Source organism: Peromyscus eremicus, chromosome 3, assembly GCF_949786415.1.
Source record: "Peromyscus eremicus chromosome 3, PerEre_H2_v1, whole genome shotgun sequence".
Lineage (NCBI taxonomy): Eukaryota > Metazoa > Chordata > Mammalia > Rodentia > Cricetidae > Peromyscus > Peromyscus eremicus.
This window is the reverse complement of record NC_081418.1, coordinates 103,924,438-103,937,395: the sequence shown is the minus strand read 5'-3', so window position 1 is coordinate 103,937,395 and position 12,958 is coordinate 103,924,438. Positions and strand designations below refer to the sequence as shown.

Genomic DNA, 12,958 nt, shown 5'->3' with positions numbered 1-12,958 from the left:
TCCAAACAGGGTAGCGGTACCATCAGGCATATTAATGCTAATATCAATAAGACCACCCTGGATGCTAGATGGAAATGGATGGACAGGGCTGGTCCAGAGCCTGAAGGCTCCTCCCAGCAGGAGGTGATGAGGCCTGGTCTGATGGTGGCAGAGCTTCACCCTAGCCTTAGGAACACAGCCTCTGAGCTCAGCTCTGAGTTCTCTAACTGTGTCACAAGCAGAGCCCCTGGTCAGACCTGCAAGCGTGTGTGTGGGTGTGGGGGGGCTCACCTGAAGTGGCTTGCCTGTGCCTCCCACTACAGCATCCACCTCACCACGACTCAGGTGTGGCTGCCCCATCCCTCCTATGGGTACTGTGCATGAAACCTCACCTTTCCCTGGGGAGGGGAGGAGACACATTCACGTCAACTTAGAGGCAGGACTTCCTGAAGCAGGATATGGAGAACAGCACCAGCTTCTACAGTGACGGGGTCCTGGCCCCAAAGCACCTCTATCGTCCAGCTGCACTGAGGAAGCCTCACTGCATGCACAGGATGCCCAAGTGACAAAGAGTGAGGTATGACATCCTCACGGTGGGAGATAAGAGGACCAGATGACTGTGATGGTTGTGATCCTCCTGGGAGCAGCCCCAGACACTGACCTTTGTCTTCAAGCCTGTTGCCTTCAGCTTCCACCTCCGCTGCCCACCCTAGGCAGCGCTAGCCTCTGTTCCCAGATCTAGTCCTACCAGCTACACAGGGCGACAAAACACAGCTGATGCATCCTGGATCCCTCATCCCCAGCCTCTGCCCTGGCCTTTCCTTCCCTGTCTTCTCATCAACATGTACATGCTTGCAGGACCCTCCCTCCACAGCAGGTCCTATTATCAGAAGTGATGCTACCTCCTCCAACCCTAGCTTCAGGACACTCCATCCCCTGAACCTTAGCCCCTCCTCTCTCACTAACCATTAACTATGGTTATTTGCATCCATGGCCACTGTTCTGAAGAGCTCAAGGCCTGACTTTTAGGTAATGTCCCCAGATGCCATTTCCTATTCTGTGTGGGTTCTCTGCTATAGCAGAGCTGCTGAGCACTGCCTTGGCACACACACCACTATCATCCCCTTCTATGCCAGTGAAAGACATGACTAATGGGTTGCTGAATTTCCCCATTAGGCTAAGACTCAGCCTCTGGCTCATTTTCAACACACAGCTCTAGTGTGGTAACAGCCTGATGAATATGTGGATACAGATGACCATAAAAACTACTCAGGTAGAGCTGGGATGTGGAAGAGAGACTGATGTCCTCAGCAGAAACCAGAAAACACCCACCCAGTGTCCAACAAACAGGATACATGTCATCACAACCAGATGTACACCCAGAGCTCAGGCACCCAGCAGACCAGTGATTCTGACTTTGGAGATATGAGGTGTTCCTAGGAGTGGAGCATGTCAGTTACTGAGACCGTGGGAAGTGGCACTGTTTATCAGGTCTGTGCAAGTCTATAACCCCACACAGTTCAAATGGAACCAGAGGCCCAAAGAGGAACACACAGGCCATACAGCAAATGTCGGGCCAGAACCCAAGGCTCTTTGCAGAGCCCCAGGAGATGGACAGTGGGGTACCACAAGGCAGATGAGCAGGATGAAGCAGGTCCTGGAGTCTCTACCCCAGAGAAGAAGCCATGGCTGGACTTACCCCTTGCTCCATGCTTTCATTGGCACGGTCTGTCACTTTAGAGATGAGAGTCAGAGCACCTGGGGAACAAAGGACAGATGGCAGCTTTATGAGGTCTAGTCCAGCTTCCACAGCCCTTACCTCTTCTTTGGCTGTGTGCCTTCTCTGTCTCACCTGTGGCGGGCCACGAAGGTGGAGTGGCACCAGTTTTTCCCACCATAGCATCAGGTCATGAGCCTAACCCCAGCTCTTCCATGACTTCCTCAGTTTCCCTGGCTGCTGACTATATTACAGTGGGACAACCCTGGTAGGGGCTGAGGCACCAGCCCAGGAGGGAGCATGGTGTGGCTAAGGGAGCCGTGAACATCTTAAAGCATCCTTCTTAGATCCCCCAGCTCCACGACCTTCTCTTCCTCTGCTGGACAGATTCCTCAGGCTCTCACAGCTAAGGACAGTAGAGGTCATCTCAAGAGACTTGAGGAGTCTGGTAGATAACCCAGAGGTATCGTATGCAGAATACACCCAGCTGGGCCTGCTCCATGTCTACACAGGACACTGGTGTAGACTTGAGGGTTGGTGGATAGAGACAAATCAGGGGGTGTAGCTTCCTCTGGGGTCTCTCCAGACTTACTCTGAGTGTTGTCATACTCGGCTGAGTCTGGGCACAGGTTGTTTAAATAGTCTGGAGGGAGAGAGAGAGAGAGACAATAGTCAGTTCTACCAGTAAGGTGGCCTCCTGTCTTCCATGGTGACCTTCCCTCTCTAGAGAAGGAAGAGATCGACAAGAATGGAGTGTCCATATTCTCACCATATCAGCCCACCCCGAGACGAGGACCCTCTTAGTGTCCTGGCCACCACTACCAGTCACTCACTCATTCAACCCTATCTATTCATGATCTGCTATGTACCTGGTATGGCATACCTCTGGGACACAGACACAAGAAAGTACTCGCTGTCTGTTGCAAGGTTACGAGCAACGACAAGCCACACAGCACTATATTACAGCGGGTCCACCCTGGTAGGGCCTAAGAGGGAGCACAGTGTGGTTAAGGGAGCCATGAACATCTGAAAGCATCCTTCTTAGATCCCCCAACTTCATAACTTCCTCTGCTGGACAGAGCCCTCAGGCTCCCACAGCTAAGGATGGTGGAGGTCATCTCTAGAGACTTGAGGAGTCTGGTAGATATCCCAGAAGTGTCATATGCAGAATACACCCAGCTGGGCCAGCTGTGGGTCTATATTACAGGATGGGGGGTATTACCCCTTGATATGGCCCTACCCCTGCTACCCACCTTCTGCCTTGCTCCTTGAAGTCTGGCCATACAGGCAGTCTTGAGCATGTTCCTACCCTAGGGCCCCTCTACTTGTAACCTCTTGTAGAGCTTCATACAGCTCATGTCCTTTCTTTGCTCACACCTCTGTTTTATGTCACCTCCTTGGAGAGGTCTTCTCTGCCACATCTAACACCTTAGCCGTACTTCCTAGTCCTGTAACCTACTTGCTTTTTTGGTAGCATTCTCAACACGGATCTTATGTATTCATACATTTTAATATGTATTTGCATACCTGGGTATAAAATCATTGGTACTAGGGATGGACCCAGGGCCTGGCATATGCTAAGCTCATGGCTTGTCATAGGGTTCGCTCTCTCCATTTTAACTGTCATTTGCCGCCACTGGCAGCATTCAGCACAGCTCTGGTACTCAGGCACGGCACGGTGGCTACTTCTTGAACTGAATGAGTAGATTCTTTAGTCCTCAACCCCAGCAAAATTTCCTTGTGACCCCTCAAACTGCACGTGCCCTATTCTGCAAGGGGAGTCAGAAAGACACTCACGGGAGCCTCAGAAACAGGATGGGGCCTGAGTCTACGTGGGAGGCTGTGGCCCGTGAGTGTGGAGCTCAGCACAGAGGCAGGGTGTCTGCAAGGCCAAGAGGGAAGCGAAGAGAGAGGGCCTAGTCCTGGGGCCTGTGAGGCTCCTGTGGTGGTCTAAGTAAGAATGCCCCCCCATAGGCTCGTATGTTTGATGCCTAGTTACCAGAGAGTAGCATTATGTGAGAAGAATTAGAAAGATTAGGAGGTGTGGCCTTGCTGGGGTAGGTGTGGCCTTGTTGGAGGAAGTCTGTTGTTGAAGGTGGGCTTTGAGGGTTCAAAAAGTCCACACCAGGGCAAGTGTCTCTCTGTCTTTCTGTCTGTCTGTCTGTCTGTCTGTCTGCCTGCCTGCCTGTGGATTAGTATCTAGCTCTCAGCTACTTTATCACCACACCTGCCATGCTCACCCCATGCTCCCTACCATGATGGTAATGGATTAACCTCTGAAACTATAAGCAAGTCCCCAATTAAACGCTTTTTCTTATGAGTTATCTTGGTCATGGTGTCTCTTCACAGCAATAGAACAGTGGTAAAGACAGTTACCCACTGGTAAGCCAAAGAGAAGAGGGAGCCAGAGCGGCCAAACGGCAGGAGGTGGGAGGGAGGCTGGACAGCATGTTGTAGAGCTGGGAGGGATAAGAAGTAGCATGCAGCAAAGCCACAGGATGTCAGCAAGCCTGAGGTGGAAAATGTCCACTATTCTCACCATAAGGGGGCCTAAGAAGGCAGCTTTTGCAAGACGTCAGCTGAATTAGAAAATACACAGTGAGAGTGTCACTAGGTTTCTGTGTTTGGGGACAGGAGGAGCCACTGAAGCAAGGTCTCCAAGGTGGCTGGGGGGTGGTGGTGGTGGCAGTGTATGTGAATCTGTGAGGTCCTGGGGATCTGGAGCTGTGCCATCTTCCTGCTTATATGCACGAAGTGAAGTCCTTATTCCCACGTTACCCCACCTCAGTCCACCGGGACCCTAATGGCTCACCAGTGAGCAACACTTGGTACTGGAAGAGGCGCTGGACTACACGCAGCATACGATGCTTCATGCTCTGGCCGCCCCCTTGTGAACTCTGCTGCTTTTGAGAAGGGAGAAGAGATGCCATCAGAGACCCCACCACCCACAGACACACTTCATTCTGCTTCCCGACCAGGTGCAATCTCCCACATTGTCAGACCCAGGCTGTCTTCCTCCAGGAAGCCCTTTTGGGTCATCCCTCTGGGTTCAAAGTCACGTGCAGTAACTCACTTCTTTGAGGCCCCATTCTGCTCCCAACATTAGTAAAAGAGATAAGCTCCCCTTTGCCCACCCAGGAGCTAGGTTTCCAGTTTGCGACCAGTGCTGGCCATTTCCTTGGTTGCCCTCTGGCTGGGCCTCAGCGTGGTTGTTAAAATTGAGAGAATTAGCTCTAAGATTCTTCCCATGTCCTAGCCACCCTCTGCCCAACAGGGGTCACTCTGTCCTGGGTTCCCCTCCTGTGGGGTGGCCCTTCTAACCCCCGACTGGGTCTCCCGATCTGCTGCCCAGTTTGGTCCTTCTGTGTGTCTCATTTTCCTCTCTTACGTCTTTCCATGTCCCCCTGCCTGGGCCCCACAACATCCTTAAAGCAGGGTCTCTAAAGACCTGGGTACCCACCTCAAATTCCCGGACGGTGGTGGCCAGCCGGGGTGAGAGCAGGCAACCCTCAGCGAGCAGCCCCAGGTACCTGTCGAACTGCAGGATGTGTGCGGCATGGTGTTCAAATTCCTGCTCGCGGGCCAGGAAGATGTCGGCCACCTGCTGTTGGCCCTCCCCACTGCTAGAGAGAGGACAGACAGTGAAAAGTCAGCCTTGGGATTAGCAAAGGCTGAGAGGAAGGGTTCTGGAAGCCACTTGGCTTGGGGTACACAACTTACCACCTCTCGCTGGGCTCCCTGTTTTTCACCCGGAGACAGCATTTTGTATTTGTGGAGGTTTTTGTCTGCCCCCACCCCAGGTGGCATAAGTGGGGTATGGGACCCCAGGCTGCTCACCAATCCCCCAGCCTCTGCTCCAGGTTCTCCAGGATGCCCTGGTGAAGGTCGCAGATAGCTGGGAGCTCCCGCAGGCCCTGCCGCAGCTCCTCTTGGGCCAGTGGCTCTCTGCCCTCTTGCTCTATGTCCTCCAAGGCCCTCAGGACGGCTCCATGGAAATCCTGCAACCCCAGAGGCCTGTTATGCACCGGGCAGGAAGGGCCCTTGAGGCTCCAGAGCCCTGACCTGAACAGTGGCAGCTGCAGGAGCTGAGGCCAGTGTCATTGCCTGCACACTGTCACCTGTGGATCAGGAAGGCCAGCTTGTACCCACTTGCTACAGGGCTGTCTTCGCTATTGTTCACACAGAGCAGTGCCACGCTGTGGTGACTTGGCCAGTGCTCTTTGTCTACAAGACAGGGAATCAGTTGGTGATTCCTTCACTAAGGAAACGCATAGTCCTTGCTTTCTAGTTCTCCAACTTTGAAGACGCTCAAGTGCTGCACTGTTTCAAAAAAAAAGAGCTTTAAGAAGCCCCAGCAGGGCCAACGAGATGGCTTAGTCAGTTAAGACACTTCCTGTCAAGTATGACGAGCTCAATCCCTGAGACCCACAGACTGGAAGAAAACTGACTCCCAGAAGTTGTTCTCTAACCTCCATATGTGTATAGTGACATGAGTGTATATAAATACACACACACACACACACACACACACACACACACACACACACACAATATTAAAAATAAAAGACACGGTAAAAATAAAAATCAAGAACCTTGATCAGAAATTCAAGGCTATCCTGGGCTATACAGAGTTTGAGGCCAGTCTAGGCTACATGCCCCCCCTCTACACATACACACTAAAAGGAAAAGTCACAGCAGGTGTCTGTGACCCCAAAGTTTAAGAGTACCAAAGTGGAAACTCACAGAGGCCGAGGAGGAGTCTGTGTAGACCCCCCACATGCAGTGCTCCGACTTCCCCTCTTGTCCGGTTAGTCCGAGGGAAGAAGGAGCCTGACAACCACCTACCTCATATTCTTCCCTTAGCTCACAGCATCAGAAGAAAAAGGGGTCAGAGGAAACTCGTAACTTTTCTCATTATTTTAGTATCAGCTGCTGCGACCTCTTGCCATGTATGATTGGAGGACCAGGCTTTGTCACCTGTTCAAGTTTACTTTCAATTACTGTGATAAAACCATGACCAAAACCAACTTGGGAAGGACAGGGTTTCTTTCAACTTAAAGCTCGCAGTCCATCATCCAGAAAAGTTAGGGCAGCAACCTGGAGGCAGGAACTGAAGCAGAGGCTATGGAGGAATGCTGCTTACTGGCTTGCTCCTCATGGCTTTCTCAGACTGTTTTCTTATATACCCCCAACCACCTGCCCAGGGGTGGCACTTGGCACAATGGGCTGGGTCCTCCCCCATCAATCACTAATCAAGACAATGCCACACAGACTGGCCTATAGGCCAACCTGAAGGAGGCAATTCCTCAACTGAGGTTCTGTCTTCCCAGGTGTGTCAAGTTGGCAACTGATGCTAACTCTGACATCATGGGGAACAAGGACAGGAACAAGCAGCATGTACAGGATGGATGGCCTGTAGGGTTTCAGGCATCCACTGGAGGCTTGGAAGGCATCCCCTGCAGACTGGGAGAACCCACAGTTATGACACTTAAGATGGTCTGTGTTTAGAGCATGGGCCCACACATGGTTTGCTGGCTGCTGTTTTTCTGGAGCCCAGAGGCACCTTCAGTGTGGGAGGAGCTTCATTCCCTTTGGGGAACCACACAGCTGCTATTTAACAGGAAAGGAGAATAAGGCTGGGGAAGCCAAGATCCGGATCCTGTCACCATGAGGCTCACACCCAAAAGCCCCACAGAGCGGGGACAAAGAGAGGTAGGACAAGGAGAGGATGGCTGGAGAGCAAAGAGGGAAGGAGAGAAAGGAAAACAGCAAGGACAGACAAGCAGACAGTGGGATGCACAGCATCCTCCGGGGAGCTTCCGGGGTTAATAATTCTGCAATCCTTTCCTGCACAGTAATTAATCCTCACTGACTGGCTCAGTCCCAACAGGCAGGGTAGCCACCTGCAGGACAAGATGGCCATCTACAGGACAGAACAGCCATCAGCAAGACGATCACAATCCACTCACACCTGTTCTTAATGCAACCAGAGAGTGTCTGCTGCACTGGCCATCTCCTGTGGAAAGGTTTCTGCTGCCTCTATCCCTGGGCATCACCACAGGGTCTCGGTAGCCATCCCCAGAGAGGAAGGCATGCTAGAAACCTCATCTTAAGCATTCAGCAAATATTCCGTATACATTCTGAGTGCTTGATCTCCAGCAAGCTCCAAGGACAGAGGGAAATGGAGTCATGTAATTCTGCCCACAAAGAGATTGTGATTAAAAAAAACGTTAAGGAGACATGTATGACATGGACCAGAATGGGGACCTAGAGCAAGCCAGAAGTGGGGGAATCTGGCTTGGTAAAGGCTGCCAGGGAGGCAAAACCTACATGGGACAATAAGGTGCTGATGGGAGACAGCCTGTGCAAAGGCCCTAGACAGAAGAGCATCTGAGAGATTGAAGATGGTCTTAGTTATGAGATTTTATGAGGATGAGTACATGCATAGTGTGCCTGTGTGTGCATGTGTGTACATGAGTATGCATGTCAGTGCCCCCTTGCAGGAAAGTACAGAAGGCTGGAACGGAATGATGCTTTAGGGATAGACCAGGGCCACTCTACTCCCTTAGTACATTGTGGAGTCCCCTCTCTAACCTGCAGGACTCCCTAAGTCAAGGCTCAGAGAAGATGCTCAAGCCCATATCTACCCAGAGGCACTTCTGCGTAACCTCAGATGACCCCCTGCATCTCTGGGCTCCAAAGTGGAGACACAAACACCTTCTTATGCTGAGTTTTAGGGTTCTGTTTCCTGTCTTCCACTGATACCTCCAGCACCCAACTAAGGAAGGTTCTTAGAGATAACAGGGACTTTCACTGAGCACACATCCCAAGAGCTGTGTGCCTCACACTTCATACTCTACCCCATGTTTGTGTGCGTGTGCGTGCATGCATGTGTGTGTGTGTGTGTGTGTGTGTGTGTGTGTGTGTACTAAGAAATGAGCCCAGGTCTTCATGCATGTAAGGAAAGCCTTTTACCATTCAGTCCCAGGACCAGTTTCTTTATTAATGTTCATAGCAGCCCTATCTGTTTGTAATTTCCATTTTCTCCACAACAGACAGGGGCCTCAGGAGATGGAGTAATTTGCTCAAGGTTCTCATTCTTGAGTCTGTTTCCCTGATTCCAAAGTGCCAGTTCCTTCCATCACTGGAGATGGACTTTGAGGTTTCAAAAGGCAACACCAGCCGGGCGGCGGTGGCGCACGCCTTTAATCCCAGCACTTGGGAGGCAGAGGCAGGCGGATGTCTGTGAGTTTGAGGCCAGGCTGGTCTACAGAGTTAGTTCTAGGACAGCCAAGGCTACACAAAGAAACCCTGGCCAGGCGGTGGTGGCGCACACCTTTAATCCCAGCACTCGGGAGGCAGAGCCAGGTGGATCTCTGTGAGTTCAAGGCCAGCCTGGTCTCCAAAGCGAGTTCCAGGAAAGGCGCAAAGCTACACAGAGAAACCCTGTCTCGAAAAACCAAAAAGAAATCTTGAAACCCTGTCTCAAAAACCAAGAAAAAAAAAAAAGGCAACACCAGGCCCTGCTGCATGAGGACCAGGATGTGGTCTTTCAGCTACTTCTCCAGAACCATGCCTGTCTTACTGCCATCACGTGCCTTGCCATGATGATAATGAGCTAGCCCTCTAAAACTATAAGCATGACCACAATTCCACGTTTTCTCTCATAAGTTGTCTTGGTTATGGTGTTCCCACACAGCAATAGAACAGTAATTAAGACACTAGTCAAACATGGATTTTCCTGTTGAGTCAACTGAACTCTGGAATCCCATGTAGCTAACGTCACACTGTCCGCAGCCATGTCCCACCTATGTAAACAGGGTCTAGGCAGGCTGTAAGCTATGCCGGGAGCACAGGTTCACTTGGCCTAACCAATCACTGGAGGGCACTGGGCATCTTGAAGACAATCTTCTGTGGAGCAGGCCACCCTTCTAAGCTAGCCACCCAAAGGACTAACAGTGCAGAAAACCATGAGGAATTATGCTTTGTAGAGAGAGATGTGTGAGCACACAGGGAAATTTGGCTGTAAAGTGCACCATGCTATTGTTGCATTTTTTAAAAAAAAGTAAAAGGTCAAGAAAATGATTTAGAATGTGAATGATATAAAAGGGAATAAAATATTTAAAAAATAAATCTAACAAAAACAGCACAAAACTTGAACTCTGAAAACACAGAACACCATTGAAAGAAATGAACCAGGACCTAAGAGCACATAGAGACAGCCCTCCCTCAGTTGTGACCACTTTTCTGACGTTGGCTCACTTTTCTGATGCTGACACAGGTTTGTCTCAGTCTCTGACAGCATCCCAGTTTCCATTTTACAGGCAGAAAATGCTGAGCCAGTCTTAAAACTCATTAGATTTGTGTCAGCTAAGACAATCTAGAAGGACAAAAATATTGGAGGAACATGCTTTTGTTGTTGCTGTTAGAACAGGATCTCTTGCCCAATACTAGCAATCCTCCTGCTTCTGTCTCCTAAGTGCTGAGATTAGAGGTGTGCACCATCACACTCAGCTCAGAGACTCATGTTTGTTGGCTTCAAAATTTACTATGAGTTGTAAAGACAGAAATACAGATCAATGGAGCATCATGGAGGGCCCAGAACTCCCTTTTACTTCTATCAAGTGGTTGTCAATAAGGGGACAGAAGATTCATCAGGTAAGCTCAGTCCTACAAGGTTCTGGGCAGCTGGATGGCCACATACGGAAAGTGAAGTCTGAGTTCTTTACACCACACGAAAGCCAGCTCCAAGGACTTCAGAACAAAACCATTCAGCTTACAAAGAACACACAGCAGTGAGTGAACCTTCCTGACGAGGCTCCAAAACCACATGCAAAAAAAACAAACAAACAAAAAACAGATAAAGTGTGACAACATCAAAATTAAACAAAACCAAACCTCTGTATTTCAAAGGACAGTGTCAAGAGAGTAAAGATGAGGCTGGGATGTAGCTCAGTGATAGAACACTTGCCTAGCATGTGTTAAGATACTGGGTTCCACCTAATACAGATGGATGGATGGATGGATGGATGGATGGATGGATGGATGGATGGAACCTCAAAAGGGAGTGAAGAAGACCCAAAGAATCAGAGAGAAAATGTTTGTAAATCACATGCTTGATAACAGGATTATTTACAGGTTACAAGAAAAAGGACTAACCACCCAGCAGAAAACTGAGTAAAGGGCTTGAGAAGACAGGTCTCCAAAGAAAAGACACCCAGCACCATGTGTCCTCAGGGAAACATGCAAAACCAACCACAGAGATGTGCCCCACACCTGCCAGGCTAGCTGTCACAGCCTCACAGTAGCCAGTGTTGCAAGGAGTAGAGAATGCGGAGCCCTGGTGGCATGAGGGTGTGCACCTGCATCCCCCACACTGAGGCATTCCTTCCAGCAGGAGGTTCATACAGCTTCCGAAACTCAAGAAACAAGACTCGGGACACTCAAGAGAGCAGAGCCAGGGCTATGCAAGCCACAGGAAAGCTGTAAATGATCGCCAGGGAGAGGAGACTCTTCCGAGATAAAGCTGTCTGCAAGCAGTGCAAGCTTTGAAGAATCATCGCCCCTGTCGGGTGGGAGTTTTTAGTGATGCAGCTGACCTTGAGTCAGCCATGTTCCTGGAAGTATCTCTAACAAACTCATTGGTGCCTCAAGCAGGACTTGAGGTCTTAGATGATGAAATAGCTTCTTTGGCCTATTGTTGCCCTCTTTATCCAGGGTGAATGGAACCAGACTCTAGGAAAAATCATGCAGGCTCCTCAAAAGGTTAGAGTCACCGGTGAAACCCTGGGTATAAGCCCAAGAGAACTGCAAACACACATGCTTCCTGCAGCTTACCATTCCACACAACCAGCGAGAACCCAAATATCCATCCTTTGGTAAAGGCGTAAATAGACTGTGCTACACCCACAAAGGAATATTATTCAGCCCCAAATGAATGAAGGACCAATACATGCAAAGATGGGTGAACCTTGACAGCATATGCTAGAGGGAAGAAGCCGGCCACAAAGACCATAGCTTAAGATTCCATTTAAACGAAGTGCTCAGAACAGGCACATTTATAGACAATACAAACTAGATGGCCAGAAGCATTAATGCACATACGCCGGTGGCCTGCTATCATTGGTAGGAACAGGAAATCTGGGATGATGGAAGTAGTGTCTGTCTCTCTTGCACACATACATGAGTTCTTTTGTTAAGATTAGTTCACTAATGACAGGCAAGCTACAAGAATATTTTTAAAGGCAAACAATTCTCTGAGTCCCCTGGGGGATAAGGGCCAAGTTGGAATACCTTATTTATTTATTTATTTATTTATTTATTTATTTATTTATTTATTTATTTATTTATTTATTTAAACACTTTCTTTCTTTCTTTCTTTCTTTCTTTCTTTCTTTCTTTCTTTCTTTCTTTCTTTACTTATTTATTTATTTATTGCCTCTATTCCAAACCCTCCAAGGATCACCTCCTTCCTCAGAGATCAGGGTCATGGAGGAAGGGCAGCATGAACATACAGGAGACAGTAACACCTGCCCAGGCCCAAGCCTTCTCCATGGATCCTGCTTCATTCCTTGCTAACCAGGAAGAGAGCAATCATGGTCCCCCATGGAGCCAAAATGTGTGCCCCAGAAACCCCCAAGATGTCAGAGAGCTCATTATGCCTTAGGGAGCCAGCAAGACCCAGAAAACAGGACTCCCCTTCCTCCCAGTTAAAACGTATCTCCTAGCAGGGTGCAGTGGATCCCACATTGGGAGGCAGAGGTAGAAGGATCACAAGTTCAAGGGCAGCTTGAGCAACACAGTGAGAGCCTGTCTCAAAACAACAAGAACAATGAAAATAACAAAATTTTCTTAATGGTATCCACAGGCAGGGAGGCAAGATTAGTAGGGGACAGCCACAGTTAGTTGAGGAAGTTGTCTGGTTTAACCTTTGCTCCCTTGAACTTCCCACTGCCACTCAACCCACCAGGCCATCCTTCCTCAACTCCCTTCCCTATGCCTGCCCAGCTGAGTCATCAGGGCACTGAGTCCCTTTGAGAGACCTGACATATGACATGAAAAGACTTCCTAGGTGGCCCAATGGCCCTATACTCTTCCCTCAGGAGTTGCCCTCCCCACCCCACCCCCTGTAAAGTTTGTTTCTACTTTCTGCTGGGCAAGACCCATCTTCTCACAAAGTCTTCCCAGGCATCACTTCTCCAGATCACAGTGACCTCTTTCCATCCCAGGGCTCTGAAGTCAAAACCCCTGGCATTACTTCAC

At 49.6% G+C, this 12,958-nt stretch overlaps 1 protein-coding gene across 1 annotated transcript in view; it reads right to left on the bottom strand.

The window, feature by feature from the left end:
• Positions 1 to 12,958, bottom strand: part of Fgd5 (FYVE, RhoGEF and PH domain containing 5) — a 93,959-nt gene that overhangs the window by 21,265 nt on the left and 59,736 nt on the right. The window contains exons 5-9 of the mRNA XM_059258224.1: positions 5,534 to 5,694; positions 5,157 to 5,316; positions 4,509 to 4,596; positions 2,289 to 2,339; positions 1,679 to 1,737 (exon numbers count right to left, since the gene is read on the bottom strand). Coding sequence (XP_059114207.1) covers positions 1,679 to 1,737; positions 2,289 to 2,339; positions 4,509 to 4,596; positions 5,157 to 5,316; positions 5,534 to 5,694 — 519 coding nt within the window. The remainder of the gene's footprint in view (positions 1 to 1,678; positions 1,738 to 2,288; positions 2,340 to 4,508; positions 4,597 to 5,156; positions 5,317 to 5,533; positions 5,695 to 12,958) is intronic.